Genomic DNA, 17000 nt, shown 5'->3' with positions numbered 1-17000 from the left:
GTGGTCAAGTGTTGTAAAGTGTCTAGCCTGGCCCGTTGCTCTAAATTAAACAGGACTGGTGGTGAAGGCAATCAGCTTCTCATTTTCCATGAGTTTATTATGTGCCATAGCTCCTTGGAGAAACTGCCAGGGCTTTTGTCATCAGTCCCATATTATGAAAAAGTCTTCTAGATTGCCTGTGATTAGACATGTAAAATTGAGTTCATAATTCCACTGGGCGTTACGTGGTTGCCCATAAACTTGCTCACTGATACCAGAGGTAAATCTGAACCTAACTGGAAACAATAAACTGATATGTTATATACAGAAACATTTAAATAGCTGCATAAAATCTCACTATGGATTGTATTTCTTTCTGTGCACCTTGTGTAATGCTGGGAGAATTTTAATGGAACTGGACCGGAGCACACACTACCTTTGAAAAAACGCGTCATTTTTGTGAGAACCCACTCTCAAAAAATACTAACTTCTGGTTTGTGTCAGCAGCACATTTTAATTTTTTATATTGATTGTTACCAGTAAGGATAAAGAGGTGTAATAAGCTTAAGTGATGTCATAGTTGTTATTTTTTATCTGAATAACTGTATCTGTTTCTTTTCATAGAGAGAAATTCTAGAACAGCAACAGCGAGAGAGATACGACAAAAGTTTTCATAGTATGTGTATGTTCTGTGATCAAGAATTCACAGGAAATAGGTTTGTTTATTGACTTGTTTGCTTTTGGTTTATTTTTTCATATCCTTTCAGTGTCTTTGTTTATGGTTTTAATGTCATCAAACCAGTTAGTGCCTTTCGGTAGGACTCAGAAGATAAAATTCATATTAAAGTATAGTACAAGTATTTCTTTCAACTGCAGTGCCATTTTAAATAGACCTCCTCCCACTTCTCCATTTTTTATTTATTCCAGTAGAACTTTTTGTAATACACAGTAAGATGGAGTTGGGAGCTGAACTATTTTAAAGAGAGATAATTTTTTTGGCAGTTGTTTCAGTGGCAAGGAGAGCTGTTTAAGCTGTTTAAGCTGTTAAAAAATATTTCTATCCAGTTACACATTTTCCTGTTTTAACCTCACCAAATCAGTGTCAATTTGAAGACTGGATGAAAAAGAAGGGAGGAAGATCAGAGTCAGAATGGAGTGCTTTGCAGCATCAAGTGTGAGCGGAACTTGCATTCACGCGCTTGCTCCAGTGAAAATTTGGTTTTACACAGTACCTCAATTTCAGCTGAAGAGACTGAGTCTTATCTCTGAATGTCTGTTTGTGTGGGTAGTTCTGCTACTCTGGAAAGATAGAAGAACCTGGGATCATGTCCCTGCAGGTCATCCCAATGTTATGCAAGTGTCCTTTTCTCTTTACTGCCTGATGTAATGAAATTCACATCATTTAGCCCCCAAGAACTTCATCCTCTGCTTACTCTTGGGTCTCACATAATATGTAATTTGAAAATTGTGCCTGGACTGTGGTAAAAGCAAGGCTCAACAGTGTTAACACTTGGATGTTTCTTTAGTCCCCAGATGCAGAAGTTGAGGCATATAGAGATGTTAGGCACCTAAGGAATTAACCAGTTTACCTGTTTTAGAAAAATAACTTACTTAAACATCCATTAGGTTTGTTCATGTGTATTTTTGAGTGCTGTTTTGAGTTGCTAGTGCTGTGTGAAGCAATACTGATGTAAAAGCATATCACACCCAGGAATTTCTGCTGTGTTAACTAGCATAGAGAAAACTGTCAAATGGCTTTTTAGAATGTTTCTGAAGACGGTTGTTTGAGAAGTGTGATTTGCTTATTCAAGTTAATAAATGAGCCTTGCTAACAGTAAGGGACAAAATAAACTATTTTGTCATTTTTGTTTAAAGGATTAAATTTCATGCATGCAGATTAAGCAATTGAAATGTCTGGATGTTCAGCACAGCTGAAATTGAAAACTTCCTATTTCAATGAAGTTGCATTCTTTTTTTCTAGCAGTGGCAGTAACACTATTATTGTTTATTTAATATTGGCTTTTCTGCATTTTTAGAGCAATTGGTGTATTTTGAGTCACTAATTGAATAATTCTCTTATGTGTTCAAAAATGTGTAACATTCTTTTTTAATATCTTGTAGATCTGTCCTTCTCAATCATATGGCAAGAGAGCATTCTTTTAACATTGGGCTGCCAGATAACATTGTGAATTGCTGTGAATTTTTGGCTGTATTACAGGAGAAGCTCGACAAGTAAGTAGGGTTTGTTTGTCTGGTTGGTTTTTAATGGACTCAGGTCATATTTCTTTTAACCTTGGAAATAAGTTGTGTTAAAATTAATTCAACATTCATGGTTAGTTAAGAAGAATCAAAGTGAGAATGTGAGTTTATAGTAAGTGCTTTCAGAAGGCTTTTTGTCGACTTACAGAAAGCTAATCCGTAACAATTGGTAGTATACGTTTGCTGGAAAAATGGAATCACACACAGTGTTTCAGTTGTTAAGCATTGCACAGTTTCCATTTACATCAATAATAGCATGTCCCTTTTTCTCGTAACTGTTAGAGTTAATGTTCTTTTTTCACATCATAACAATCTTTTTTGCTAAACATCTTTGTAATCACTGAATACAGAGTTCTTATGCTGATCTTTTGTTTGCCTTTCTGTATATTGATAACGTGGGATGTTTGGTCTCTCCCTTCTCTACTGCTTACAAGAGTACATCCCAGAGCAGAAGGGGAAAGCCAATGTATATGCTGCCTCAGAAACATATAAACCTGAGATGGCTGAACAAGTTAAAAAAGGGAGTTTGGGAGAGGAACTTGAGTAGCAAAGAGCAAGAAACTCTTTGCTTTGAGTTTCCTTTGCAAGTATCTAAGTGCCCTTTGTGGATTTCATAAATGGGACAATATGAAGTATGCTGCAAATATAAATTAGGCACTAGCAGAAAATGTACTTCCTTAAGGGTAAAACCAGCTTTAACAAGCTTATTATATTTTAATATAATCTGTAATCAAAGACTATGGGAGAAATTTGCCTAAATCTTAGACTTAGTTATGAAAAGCCACAGAACACTGGGATTTGTGAAAACTGGGATATGGAAATTAGATTAAATACCTTTCCAAGTAAATTTGTGGTCTATTGGTTTGTACATCTGGAAAAAAAAAAAAGGAAAAAAAAAAAAAGAGATTCAAAGGATCAGAAGCCAACAGTGCTTTCTAATTTAGTCTTTGGCCTGACAAAGAAAGTGCAGTCACAATAGATATACATTCACTTCTTCCAGAAATGAAGATGTGTTAAGAATGCCTTTTGTGTTATCACAGGTGTTGCTTAATGCACTGAGGTAGGTACCTTGCTTACTGATAAATGGCAGCTTTATCAGTAGGACCTGAGAGTTTCATTTAGATGGAGATTTCTCAAAGCCAGGCCTCTCTTAGTTAATACACATGCTGAATTTGCTTCGAAAACAGGGAAAGGCCACTCCTTCTGCTATTTGCAGTTAACAGGTGGAGCAAAGCAGATACTAAAATTCATAGACATATTCTGCCATCAGACCTATGATTCACCAACAAGGCAATATTTAGATTTTGAGGCTGCAAGCACAAGAACTCAGTACTTCCTTAACAGTAAGCCTAAATGTTACAACAGTTCTTGGAAGGCGAAAAATACTGAGAATCCTGAATTGCTGCTCCACACACAAGAGCTGAGGGAATCTGGATGCACCTATGCTGAAGGAGTATGAGGGTTTTCAGGGTGTATGTAGAGACCTTCTAGGCACAATATTAATGGTTTTTGTGAGGGCAAATGCTTGAGTAAGGAAATAATTTATTTTTTAACATCTATATCTTAAACCCTGGGGAAATCACAGAAAGACCTGACCCAGACACTGTTAAAATTCCTTCTGACTGTACAATCAAGCATGCTTTCATCTGGGTAAAGAAAAAAAAAGATTATCATTTTAATTCAGAGCTGCTACATTTTTTTTAATATCTGTGGGTTTTATGTCTTAAAGTGCTGCTGTTTATCCCTCCTTTCAATTTCTTTTTCCTGCTATCCAGCATCGCCAATACAAAGATATAATGCCACAGTTACAAAGTTTTTATTTCATGACAACTTATTTTCTAAGGGTTTTCCCCATCCCTCTGCAGAGATAGTTTTTCACATGGCCCAAGAAACTGTCTCCATCTTGGTAGCACATGTAAGCCATCACTTTTAAGAAAAATGTTTTATCACCTTGGCTAACTAGAGGCTCAAGACCTGCATCCATTAAACAAGGATATTCCTGTAAGCTCAAGGCTCTGCTACGTCTCTGCCAGAAAAAAAAATGACCATAATCTGTTTCAGGGAGAATGGCCCATTTAGGCTGAAATGCAGATTGCTGTGCTCGTAGTCCACTAGCTGAGTCAAGAGACTTGACTTAATGCTTTATAGGCTCAACTTTAAGATGCCGGTTGATATTACACTGGAGAGAACAATTATTTTATAGTGCTCATAGTAGGGAATTTAAGACAGCACATATATGTCTGTTTTGTTTGAATTGCTCTGGAAGACATACTGTGGTAAAATTCTCATTTGTTAAAGAATGTTTTAACCTCAAGAAATGTCTGTGTCTGTATAATTCATGTCTATATATGTGTGGACCTGTATGCATGTATATACATATACATGAATTATGGTATATATACACGTCTGTGTGTGTATATAAATTTATTTACTAAATTTGATTTCTCAGGATTTCAAAACCCATTGATCACCCTGGCAAACTTTTATCTAGCCTCCCTGTTGAGTCGGAAGTATAAAACTTTCTATTTGTAACTGGAATTGTTTTTAAAGCTTTGTAGCACATTCAGAGTTCATTTTTTTTTCACACTAAATTACTGGATTGGATGCCAGTGTAAGTGCATGCTGAGTTAAGAGTTCACATGTTGACCAATCAGCGGCACTCCCATGCCCTTGGTAGGACAATTTTGGGTAATCAGACTTTAGTCTCATTTTGCATGTGGAGCAAACAGTAAACTTTTTTATTGTTTGTATTTTCATTTTATGTAATGTTTGTAATCTCTATGTTTGATTGACTCTACTGTGATCTAAAATTGTCTTGTACTTTTTTTTTCAAATAAACTTTCTTTTTCATTTCGCTTGCTCTCACATGCTTAGGATTAATCTTGCTGTATGTATCTCCAGCTAATTTAAGGATATTATCTTATACTCTTTTTCATTTTAACATGTTGACCTTTTTACCTTTAAATCTTAGTTTGCAGTGTTTATACTGTGAAAAAGTCTTCAGAGACAAAAACACACTTAAAGATCACATGAGAAAGAAGCAGCATCGCAGAATCAATGCCAAAAACAAAGAATATGACAAATTTTATATCATTAATTACTTGGTAAGTGGTTCTATGAATAATTAGTAAATTTACTAACGAGATACAGACAGTATCTTGTTAAAAGTGAGTAATTCCAAACCAGCAATTAGTGCAAATGTCAAAAATCAAGTGAAGGACTCGAAAGAAATATGCTTATTTATGGTATGATATTCTGGATAATTGTTAAACTAAGGAATAGTAAACATTCGTTGTTGAGAATTGATTTTGAGTGGTGCAAGAATGCAGCTTGAAGAGATGCTAATCATCATGTCATTAGTGCTCAGTCTCTGCTTTGATAATCAGAAGGGAAAATGAGACAGAGTAATGAAGTAAATGGAGGCCTAACTTGAATGCTATTGGCTTTGAGCTTGTTTTCTTAAAACCTTAAGCTGGAAGTGCTCTTCAGAGTATAAATTAAATGCAAAGAGGAGGAAAATGAAAGATACATAGATGAAACAAAAAGTGTTTGTTTTTAGTCTCCAGGTAGGTGTATGTTGCTAGGTATTAATATATTTTATCTCAGACCTTTGAGAGTGTGTATGCATGTGTGTGTAACATTTTCACTTGCCGTCTTCAACTTGTGAACATAGAAGCTGCTTCAAAAGCTGCTACGTTCTGTGCCAGAAATAACTATATTTCACCTGCCTTCTACATGTGTTATTATCCAGATTATAAATAGGCATCCTTGACTTTTACCTACTTTTTCCCTTTAATTTATCTCCCTGAGTTTTACTCTAATACTAAAACCAAAAAATCATATGCTTAATGCTCTGCCAAGTCCCTTCTACCCAAGATGAAATGAATTTCCTCTGTGATCCTATTTACTTTCCTTCCAAAGATCGATTATCTGAGGCCTGTATCATCTTTTCTAGATATTCAAATACTACTGCTTTAAAAACTGACCTATATTTGCTGCACGGTGGGGAAAAAGTTGTGAAGTTCTGTAGGGTGGATGTTCTCAGCTTCTCAACCGAATTGAGCATTCACTTCTTCCTTGCAAATTAACAGACTTGAATTTAACGCTGTAATTGTTTTAAGTTATTTCAGTAGTTCCATTCTTCTCTGCTAGTCCTACAGGTAATCTTAGGTTTTCAGAACTTGGCATCCTGTTTAAATTACCTCCTGTCTCTAATTTGCATTCATTGTTCAGATTTGAATCTATCCCAGCTTTGGTCGGGAAATTGAGCTAGATGACTGCCCAGAAGCACAGAGAACCTTGTGATACTCCTTCAGACTTGCAAGGAAGTCATAGCATCAGTGCAGACACAGTGGCTGTGTCATGTTAATAAGCAGAATATGCCAAAGTAAATATAACAGCAAGACTAATACTTGTAAACCTAATCTCTTTCCCCACTCTTTTCAGTTGCTCCAAAACTGGTGGCCTCGTCCATGCTGTCTACTGAGAATGTTCTGTGGCCTGTAGACTTTCTGAACCATGTCCAAGTATTGCCTGGGTAGCGGTGCTGGCGTGGCCACAGAACATGCAAACTGCTAAACAGCATGAGCAATCAGAGGGCAGTGCTCAAGTCAGGGCCTTGGTCCTCTTTATTTATTGCTGGTATTTTGGGCAGGACTTTGCAGAGTAAATTCTTATGCCAGCCTGATCCAATTCAGGTATGGATCACTTAGCAGCATCACTTAGACATGTATTTTTCAGGTCCTTGCTATTACAGACAGAGGATGGTAAATATAATTCAAATAAGAAATGTCAAATGACCAAAATGTTTAAAATTGGGCAGGGGGGTCTGCATGCACAAGGCTTGTACCAGTGTGCTGCCAGTGTTTCCTCTGGGGCATATTTTGAATGATCACAATTCTTTGTCTGGCTCTGTATGCTCTGCTCTATATGCTCTATCTGCTCATGTTTTCTTTCCACACGTTTTCAGTTGGTCTTTACTACGTTCTACCCAGTGGACTGTTTGTAGTCAGTCTTTATGATCCTTCAAACTGTAGCCATATAAGAACTTCTGATGTTTCTTCTTTTAAAGAAAGGATTTTTTTTTAATAAAGGATTTAAAACAGACTACAAACTCCGTCTTAAACACTTATTAAATAGTTCGCTATAAAACGGGTATTTTCACACTAATGTTGCATGAGATTAAATTTTTCATTAACATTATATTTTTAGGATAGTTCCTGTATAGTAGAAAGTGTTTGCTTTCAGAATAACCTTTGGTAAACCCTTAGGTTTTGCACAAAGGAGAAAAAGATTAAAGGGAGGAACTTTTAATTTGTTCACTGGAGGTTCAGTAGATTGGCCTTTACATGTAAGGAGAAATAACATTATTCTCTGCCCCACGTATGTAGTCTACAGTAGATTGTATTAATATGATAGGATTCTTTTTTTTCAAGCTGGCTCTTCAGTGAATTCTAGATGTTACGCAAGGTCTGCTTCCTGTAATGACCTGATATAGTGATTTTGCTTCCTCTCCCCCAGCACTTCACAAATTACTAGAGGACTTTTTTTTTTTTTTAAAAATGTGTACTGTCAAGCTTTACTGGCTTCTCAATGAGTCTCAAATATCTGTGCTTCGCATTGCTCTAAATGTCCAGAGGAATTATACAGTTTCACAGACACAGACATGGATTAGATATCTTGTCTGAAATTACAGATGTACTGTTTCAAATTTACTACTGAAATCATCTTGACCTAAAGGTGTAGGCATACAATTTATCTATTTCTTATGTTTTCACAGAAGATTTTAAATTTTGAGAATGTAACAAAGATCTTTCTGTGTGCCAGTTTGATCAAGTTTGCTTTCATCATAAAGAGACTGCAAGACTAAGTAGGTCCCTAATGATAAACATCAATATTATCACCATCTTATCCACTTTACTTTTAGGATGTGCACCATAAAGCTTTTCTATCAGCAACTGGATCTTAAGCTATTTAAATGAATAGTTCTTTAGTAGAACCGTCCTACAGACATTATTGTCCTTTTTTTATAATTCTCCATTGCATATTATCTTCACCAAGCACTGCGTAAAATAGTCTTATTAAGCTGGAACTAGCAGTTTCCTTTATTTTGTGGCTTTTGTACTGAGACGTTTTAAGGGCTTTTTGTTCAGATGTCCTGAGAATGCCTGCTGAATTGCCTCATGATCTCCTGGCCAGTTCTTACTTGTGTTTTTAAGCTGATGGCAGAGCTCCCATTGATTTCATTTAGAGCAGTAGGCTTGCCTGCCTTCTTCCTTTCACTCCATTCTGCTTTTGGCTGCACTTGCGGTTTTAGTGCAGTTGTGAGAATCTATTTTCATAACATAAGTTACATTTTATGTCTGTGTGTTGGTAGTTCACTCCCCTAAGTTTCCAATTTGGCATAGCAATGAGTAATGTAAGTGCAAATTCCTTTGTAAATGTTTTGGTATTCTGAGACTTTCTATGACTTCTGTCATGACCTACAGGCCCCTTTGATTTATCTACCTCCATATTATTGACATATTCTGTTGCTCACAGTTTAATGTTAAGGGTATTAGACATGATCTTTAGTAGGAGTGGAAGCTTTTTTTGTCGTGTGCACGTGTAACAGATTTCTTTCATAAGCAAGTATCAAAATTTTATTATTAGATAGTTACATTAAATTAGAGTGGGAGTTTTGCAATTATGCAAATGACTTGAAAGGCAGCGGAGTCATTTCCCCAGTGGATCTAGAGGTCTTTTGTCAGTATGGTGTGAGTATGGAAGATGATACCAATCCTGTTTGGAAAGGCTTGAAGTATAAATTGAAAAAGACCAACTGATAGTAGAAGGTGAAGAACTGAGCAACAGTGCATCTGAGATACATAGGTAGCTTATTTTTCTTTTCTCCAAAGCCTCCAACCTAATTTTTTTGTTTCTGTGCCCGTGTTAGCCTGTGGCCTCATGACTCACCTTGCACAACGAGTCAAGTAAAAATGGCGAGGGAAGAACTTTTTAGTCTGTGGTGCCTGCTGGAGGCTGTAAAGAGCAGAAGACAGTATTACAACTCTCTTATTCCCAGCCCAAGGAACAGAGGCAGATCCAGACTGACAAGGCCTTTCTGTGTTCACCTGATTGTTACCAGTAGCACTTTAAGAACAGAGTACGCTTTGTAGGAAGCACAGACATTTATTTTCAGATTGACTAATGACATGTATCTGTAGTAATGTAACTATCACTATGATGAATGCACTTATGACTAAGCTAGACAGCTGAAAATGGTACCTGTTACTTTCTAGGAAACTTGCTTTATAAAGCCTTTACTTTTCCTCAAAGAGAAAAAGATGTTTTATCCTTATTGCCAAACCTTAAATAATTGTTATTTTCTGTTGGGGGCTGGGGGGATGTTTTGTTATGGGGGTTACTATTAGCCTGTTTTGATTTAAGCAGGATATATTTTGTAAAATGGTAAAGGAAAACAATTAATCAGCTGGTGATAGTTCGAGACTTAATAAAATCCTGCAAGTGAGGGAACGCTCATATTAAAATTCATCCAATGTCTGTCAACTAATGTTGAGGTAAGACCATCTCTTCTATGTGATAAAGCATCTCTTAAGTTCTGCAGCAATATAAAACAACTCAGTTAATCGCAGTGAGGCAGGTGAGAAGAAGAGTGAGAGGAAATTTGCAGGGAAAAGCAGCATCTGTTTCAAGTTTCTGAGCTCCACAGGCCTGGAACTTCATTTGCATGCAGTTCAGTAACTGCTGTTTTGGGAAAACTGCTTGAGGTACCAGCTGTTGTTTCTAGTTTCTCCCATCTCAGCACTTCTCAAGTTGAGGTGTGTTGCCTCAGTGAAGCACACAGACCTTCTCCCTGTAGAACCCTTAAAAATGTGCTCAAGTTGGGAAGATAAATTATCTGTGAAACAGTTTATCTCTGTGCATTTAGAGGAAATCAAACCACACACATTTGCATACTCTTCTCACTTTTCTTTAGGATTGTCCTCTCTGTAAGGTACACAGGAGGTATTTTTTTTTTAAAAAAAAAAAAGTTGATTTTACTTGGATGTATAGCAAGGCCTGCAGTTTTTTTAATTATACTTTTCTACTGTTTGAACTGTTAATAATGTCAAGTCTAGTTTTTCTTCTGGATCTGTTAAGAATTTCTTGAGAGTCTCTAGAGGAGATTGCTGGGAGCTCTTGCATCTTGGATGAAAGAGCAAGGGAAGCTGAATACTTAACAAAGGTACTCTTGGTCCCAGATGCCCTTCAAGCTGTAGAACTGGAAAAGTGTTTTTTAAAAAAAAGAAAAATTAAAAAACTGAAAGAGCTTAAAGAATGTTTTGAAGAGCTTTTTCCCACCCAATTGCTCAGCTTCAGTCTCTCAGCACTTTCATTACAGTGTCCCTAGTTGCTCATTCGCCTGCAATTTTCCAGTGATACAAGACCTGATTAGCTATTTCCCTTTTCCTTTTTTTTTTTCTTCTCTGAATATAAATAGATGAGGGAAATAGAGACCTCTTACAAGATCACTCTCTGCCTTTGCAGAAACACCATAAAGAAACAGCAACAATAACAAAGCTTATGTGTTATTTTCCTCTTTCACCTTTAATTAAAAGGTGAAGCTTAACATTGGCTGCTGTTTTGAATATACTGTTTTGGGCACATGTACTTCAAGGTGGTAAGGGGAAAAATTGTGAGCATTCATCTTCATTTTGCAGTTGTGAGCCGCTCTCCTTTCATTAAGGTGTTAACATTAGCAGCCATAGGAAACTAGTGTGCAGCTGGGAGAACATGTGGTGAGAAGTGTTAATGGCTTCATGTTATCTCACTGTAATGGTGACATTAATGAGTCTCGCCTGTAACTCAGAGAGTTTACACGCTACCGTGTAGCATCACTGAATTAATTACTGAATTTTCATTTTATAATGTATGATGACATTATGTTTAGAGCTGCCTAGAGACATTTGTTTATCATGTACCTGATAGACACTAACAGCTTTGAAAATTCTCATTAAAATGTTAAATGATGGATATCTTTTCCTTCTTTTTCCAAACAACCATAAGGCAATAATATACTTGTTACTAAGGATGTTATTAAATATATTTATCAAAAGGAATATTTGAATGAAATAAATGAAAGAATGATCTTTTTATTAGCTGCCTTTTTTTTAATGGAGACAAGATCGTCAACTATGATCTTTGTGAATCCTTCACAGCCATCAAAAGGATGAGTTCAAAAATACTATTTTGATTATTGGTTAGTTTGCTCTGGTTTATTTTTACAGGCAGGAAGAATCAGAGGAGAGAAAAACACTAGCTAAAGATCACTGCTGGTATTTCAGTAGAGCGCTTCAGCTTTTTATTGCCTGTTATTTATATCGCAGTCATGCTGAGAGTGCTTGCCGTTGTGCTGAATGCTGCACAAATGTATTGTGATATACTTTGTGCTGAAGGTCTTTAAGATATAAATAAAAAGCACAAAAAGTAAAAGGAAAAACAGAACACCATGAATAGATGTGCTTACATTCATATCTGAGAAGAGGATGGAGGAGAAACTGGAGTCTATCTCAGAGATGCGTGCCCTGGCTCATACTGCTTTTCTGGAGTACTCCCTAGCTAGGTTTACACCCTGTGTTTTTACTGACATAACCTTGTACAAGGTACAAGCGCTGACTGATGTAGCTATGCCAACTAAAGTCTCAGGTGTGATAGCTGCATTGTTTAAGCATCATATGCTGCATGGAGAGCAAGGTAGGCAGATTGGATTGAGCAAATGTGATGGCAAACTCAAGACAGTGATAACATACCCACCTCGGGGACATCTTGTTAGTGTTGCAACACTCCAGTTTTACACAGGGCTTGGATCCTCTTCTGGAGAGCTCTGTGCCAAATCATCTTACTCTGAGACAAGGGTGGGGACTGTCCCATTAAAAGGCAAAACAAATTGTCATTTTAAAAATAATTACTAAAGCAGTGTTGTATGACTACCTTTAACTCACAGAAATACCAAAGTGATCCAAAATAAGATGTCCCAAAATAAGATGTCGATTGTGACTTCCCAGATGTTAATTGAGTTGATATATAAAATGTGATCTGAATCAGGAAATGTTTTTTCTTTTTCTTTTCTTTTTTCTCCCCAGGAATTTGGAAAGTCCTGGGAGGAAGTACAGTCAGAGGACGACCGGGAATTACTAGATAACTTAGAAGAGTAAGAGTTACTTATGTGCTTATGTGCCCATTATAAAGATTTGCAAGACCATTATTGTTGAAAGTAGTTACAGGGAAAATGCTATGCATAGTTAGTACACAGTTAAAATACATTTAAGCCAATCAAATCAATTCCAAATTGTTTCATCAAAGACACTTTTCCAAAACAAGAGCTGTAAATTTTGTATTTCAACCACAAGCCTATTTTTTGTTTGCCTATAGCTCAAACAGCAGCCTTTTGGGTTTGTAATGATGTAGGCAAAACATTGTTTGTTTTTTTTACTTTTGTACTAAAAAACAGTTGAACGGGTTTTGCTCAAATTTAAAAATCAAGAGTAAGCATCAAAAATGTCAGCATGAGAAAGAAATGGTATGAAAACCTCTGATAATAGGATTTCGAGGAGAATTTCTCAACCGTGCTGATTGAGGGCAACACTCACGTCTCCTCTGCATTCTTCTGTGGGCCAGGCCCTCAGATCACTGCAGAGGTGGCTTCCCTGGCTGCAGAGAATTGAATAAGCAGGAAGGAACTTGTGCGTATCAGGGCCCCTGACCTTCCTGGTTCTGTCTGTGACTTGAGCTTAATTTTACTTGATTACACCTGATTGCAGTAATATTTCTATCGTGCAGCAGTACTGGAGTTCTAAATAGATGTGTTGGTAAAGTATTCTCTGTGTACATGTCTAAACATAGCATAAATTAGTGCCTCTTTCAGGAGTAATAATATTTGATAAGTAAATAACACTTAGAGTGAACTCTGCCTGATGATTATATCTTTGGCTGGTGTATTGAAAGATCAGAAAGGTATAAAAGAATTTTTAAAGACCTTATAAAAATAAACACTGAATGCAATATTTGATGACTTGCCAAACTGGATAGAAACTGAAGTTAAGAGCCTGTTTGTTAGTGCAGGCAAATTCAAGCAGGACTTACTGCCTGTCTGCACAGGAATTGCCCAACAGTAACTGCTCAGTTATTCTTGAATTTGTAATTTTTTTAGACTGTAAACCAGATTTTAATCACGTATCCAGCTGTAAATCCACATTGTCTCTTCCACCCCTTAAAGTATTCAGTTTCTCTGGATTTAGTTCTAGTGCTGTGAGTGCAGAATCTGAGTGCCCTTTTCACAAAATCTCTCTTCTCTCTGCCACAATTAAATTAATCTTTTGGGCTTTTAATCATAAGAGACTGGTCTGACTGGGAAGAGCACCCTGTGTGTGCAGTTTGCCTGTTCTGTGAACAACAAGCAGACACCACAGAAAAATTGTATCTTCACATGCAGGTAAGACTTCTTTTAAGTATCAGTTCTTTCATCACTGTGGAATTAAAAAGTGAGATGGTAGCATGTCCATTAAGATCAAATCAGCTGCTGTGTTAGAATGCTGTCTTTAGTGCAGGACTGAAGTGCTGCATGCATCTCCAGCATCTGTTCTCTAAAATACGCAGAGGAGTCAAGTTTTACATGAAGACTATGACTAGTTATTACTAGTGAGTGTACAGACTGGTACAGACAATAAAGAGGTAGCATCTTAAATATTATAGTGACTTGATGATTTAATACATTTGATGGTTAGTATCTGTGTTTCAGGTTTAATAAACTATTTAGCAGGAGCTTGCAGTTTAACAGCATACAAAAGTTTCTGATGAAACAAATGGTTTGGGGGTTTGTTTCGTGTATTAGTGTTTGTATGTCTATATGTATATGTCTGTGTCAGTCTATGAAAAGCTGAGCTGTTTTTATCTTGGAATAGTAGAAGTAGTGTAAATAAGATATTTTATTCTTTCCTTTTTTTTTTCGTCCAGAAATCACATGGATTTGACTTTCCTAAAATAAAGTCAGAGCATGGTGAGTAAGAGATGCTGTAATTGTCAGCATTTGCCGCTCTTGTGGAGAAAAACACATCATAAGAATAGTGGAAAATAACTGTATCAATTTGATTTTTGTTTGGTCATTTAACTTTTCCATTATGGAAACTGTTTCTGCCAGCTTACAAAAGAACTCCAAGAACACTTTATTTTTTTGGAACTGTTGTTAGTGCCAAGAATGTGTGATATTTTCTTTAAAACCACTGGATTCTTTTGCAGAGTAGCTTCTGCAAATACCCACTCTGTGAGTCCCAGGTCTGGCTGCTGGAGCCCTGGAAGAATTATTATTATTATTGTTGTTGTTGTTATTATTCCTGTTAAGACTTGCTTGCAAGTTAGAAGGTTGTGCTCTAAGCTGTGTTTGGCCAACGTTTGCTTTCTGCTGTAGTCTGAGAGGAAGTAAGGTCTTTGCAATTTTTACATTAAAAGAAAGGCTAGTTCCCCTGCAGCTGTGAAAAAAAAAAGCATTTGTTCAGTTAATTTGCTAAGTTACAGCATTCAGGCAGTGCTGGTATTCAATGAACCCTTATCAATCTTTATGCTTAATCCAAGAGAGCATTTGTAAATTAAGTCTCATATTCCTCAAGTGCTTATTCACTACCATCTCTCCCAGCTCTGAACTTTTATCAGCAAGTAAAGCTAGTGAACTTCATCAGAAGAGAAATCCATCATTGTCGTTGTTACAACTGCCAGGAGAAATTTCAGTGTAAAGGAGAATTGATAAGTCATATGGAAGAGACCAAACACATTACATTCCTACCAGCCAAGTCTACGTGGGATCAACCACAGTAAGGGCTTACATGTTTCTTCCAGCATTCATGTTGATAATGTCTGTAAAACAGTAAGTTGAAACTTCTAGTTTTTGCCAGGGCAACAGTGCTCTGAGCTCCCCAGCTCTACTGGCCCAGATTAAATAATAAGTGGTCTCAAAACTACTCAGAATTATACATCCTTGTACTGTCTGCTAAAATGAACATGTGATGCTGCCTTCTAGTTGCATCCAGGATGCACTCTCCCTGTAAATTGTGTCTGCACTGTCAAGTCAGTATGCTAGAGAAGTTTATTGTTGCAAAATTGCCTTTTGCCTGTATTTGCAGTTGTGCAGTGAACAGTGAAAGGCATACACGGTGCACTCAGAGCACTTTCCCTCCTGGTGGAACCAAGGTTGAATCGGCGCACCAAAGTGACATCTCAAATGCCTCACTCGTAGGCACGAGATTTTTCCGGCCATTAGCTCTCTACACAGATGCAGACAGTGCCTGGCATGCGCATCTGGCACATATTTCACTGCTAGTAAAGACATACTCTGGGCATATAGCTCTAGAACCAAACCCAATGCCTTCTTCTGCATGTGTAATATAGATAATATATGTATAATGGCTACCTAACTTTAGGCATCAAAACAAGTTGGCTGTTTACCCTTAGTTTCCTCCATAGCAAATAGAGAGAGAGCGTAACATAACAGTGATTCAGACTGTAAGCAGGCTGAATAGGTCTGGGGGAAGATGTCATAGTAAAGCACAGGGAATGTTCTAACTCAAGCATCTCAGTTCGGCATTTGTTGTGGGACAAATCTGGATCTGTCTGGAGCTGTGAAAACATACAGGTGAAAAAATGGGGGAAAGGACTTGTCTGTTGCCAGCTCTTCTATATGACTCTTCTAAGATGTACCTGCCAGATGATTTTCTGGCTGTGCCATTTATTCTCATTCCAGACAACTAGACTTTCTCATTTTTCCTTTTTTAAAATCTAATCTCGTAACACATGGTCTGCCTCTTTCAAACAAAATATGTGACTGTCTAGTAATTATGCCTTGTTGCTTTCAGGTATTATTTTCCTACCTATGAAAATGATACACTCCTGTGTACGCTGTCAGACAGTGAAGATCTGATAACTGAGGATCAAAGTGAAGAGATCCCTGTTGTAAGTGAAGATATATCGAATCTAAAAGCTCTCAAACAGAGCAGTGTTTTAAACCAGCTCCTGTATGAAAAGAAGAGTCAGGAGAAATTTTGACCTTGAATTACAGTTGCTGACCTTTGAGTGTTTCTTCTGCAAGACACAAAAAATACATTCTTTCACTAATATTGGAATATTATTTAACTCGTAAATGTTATCACTTGAATGTTACCTGAATGAGATTGCTAAATAAAATTTAAGTATAAACTTTTTCGGTTTATCTTTCTTTAAATTCTAGCTTTATTTTTAAATTAAATGCTGGATTTTCTGCTTGGCTTTCTGAATACTTTTAGTATTATTTAAAACTAGTAGTTTTCATCTTTTTTTTTTTATTGTTTTTTTCTGAAAACATCCGAATTGGAGTTCTATTTTAAGGCCATCTTCTGAAAGGCTTGAACAATTGAGAAAATGTGTCTTGATATATAAGCCAATGAGTGAATCTTCTATCTGTTATTGCTGTTAGCATGCGGAAAAGAGCCTGAATTTAATTCTTGGTCTGTTACATAAAGCAAATACTGCTATTTTTAACCGTAGACTTTCTTCAATGTGAAAACAGATCTGTATCTTTCTATTATTCATCATCAATATATAATATTCATGGTGCCTGTTCTGAAAACTGGCTCAGAAATACCAGTAAAGCCCATGGATGTCTGACTCCATGGAAAGCTGCCAATCCAAAGCTTTAAAAAAGCATAGGAACAACTGCAATCTCGGTTTCATCAAAAATCCAAATAATTTAAAGTAGA

General features: G+C 36.7%; 1 protein-coding gene across 2 annotated transcripts in view; it reads left to right on the top strand.

Moving 5' to 3' along the window:
• The window catches only part of ZNF277 (zinc finger protein 277), a 54882-nt gene extending 38417 nt beyond the window's left edge, over nucleotides 1-16465 (top strand). For both annotated transcript variants that reach the window (XM_086740007.1, XM_086740008.1), the window contains exons 5-12: nucleotides 604-695; nucleotides 2101-2211; nucleotides 5210-5342; nucleotides 12363-12430; nucleotides 13615-13711; nucleotides 14233-14275; nucleotides 14909-15083; nucleotides 16122-16465. In XM_086740007.1, coding sequence (XP_086596133.1) covers nucleotides 604-695; nucleotides 2101-2211; nucleotides 5210-5342; nucleotides 12363-12430; nucleotides 13615-13711; nucleotides 14233-14275; nucleotides 14909-15083; nucleotides 16122-16311 — 909 coding nt within the window. In that variant the 3' untranslated portion in view covers nucleotides 16312-16465. The remainder of the gene's footprint in view (nucleotides 1-603; nucleotides 696-2100; nucleotides 2212-5209; nucleotides 5343-12362; nucleotides 12431-13614; nucleotides 13712-14232; nucleotides 14276-14908; nucleotides 15084-16121) is intronic.
• The last annotated feature ends 535 nt before the right edge of the window (nucleotides 16466-17000 follow it).

The sequence above is a fragment of the Chlamydotis macqueenii genome, chromosome 1, assembly GCF_036417535.1.
Source record: "Chlamydotis macqueenii isolate bChlMac1 chromosome 1, bChlMac1.mat, whole genome shotgun sequence".
In the NCBI taxonomy this organism is placed as follows: domain Eukaryota; kingdom Metazoa; phylum Chordata; class Aves; order Otidiformes; family Otididae; genus Chlamydotis; species Chlamydotis macqueenii.
Note: the sequence above shows the minus strand (reverse complement) of the source record. Positions and strands in the feature narration are given on the sequence as shown.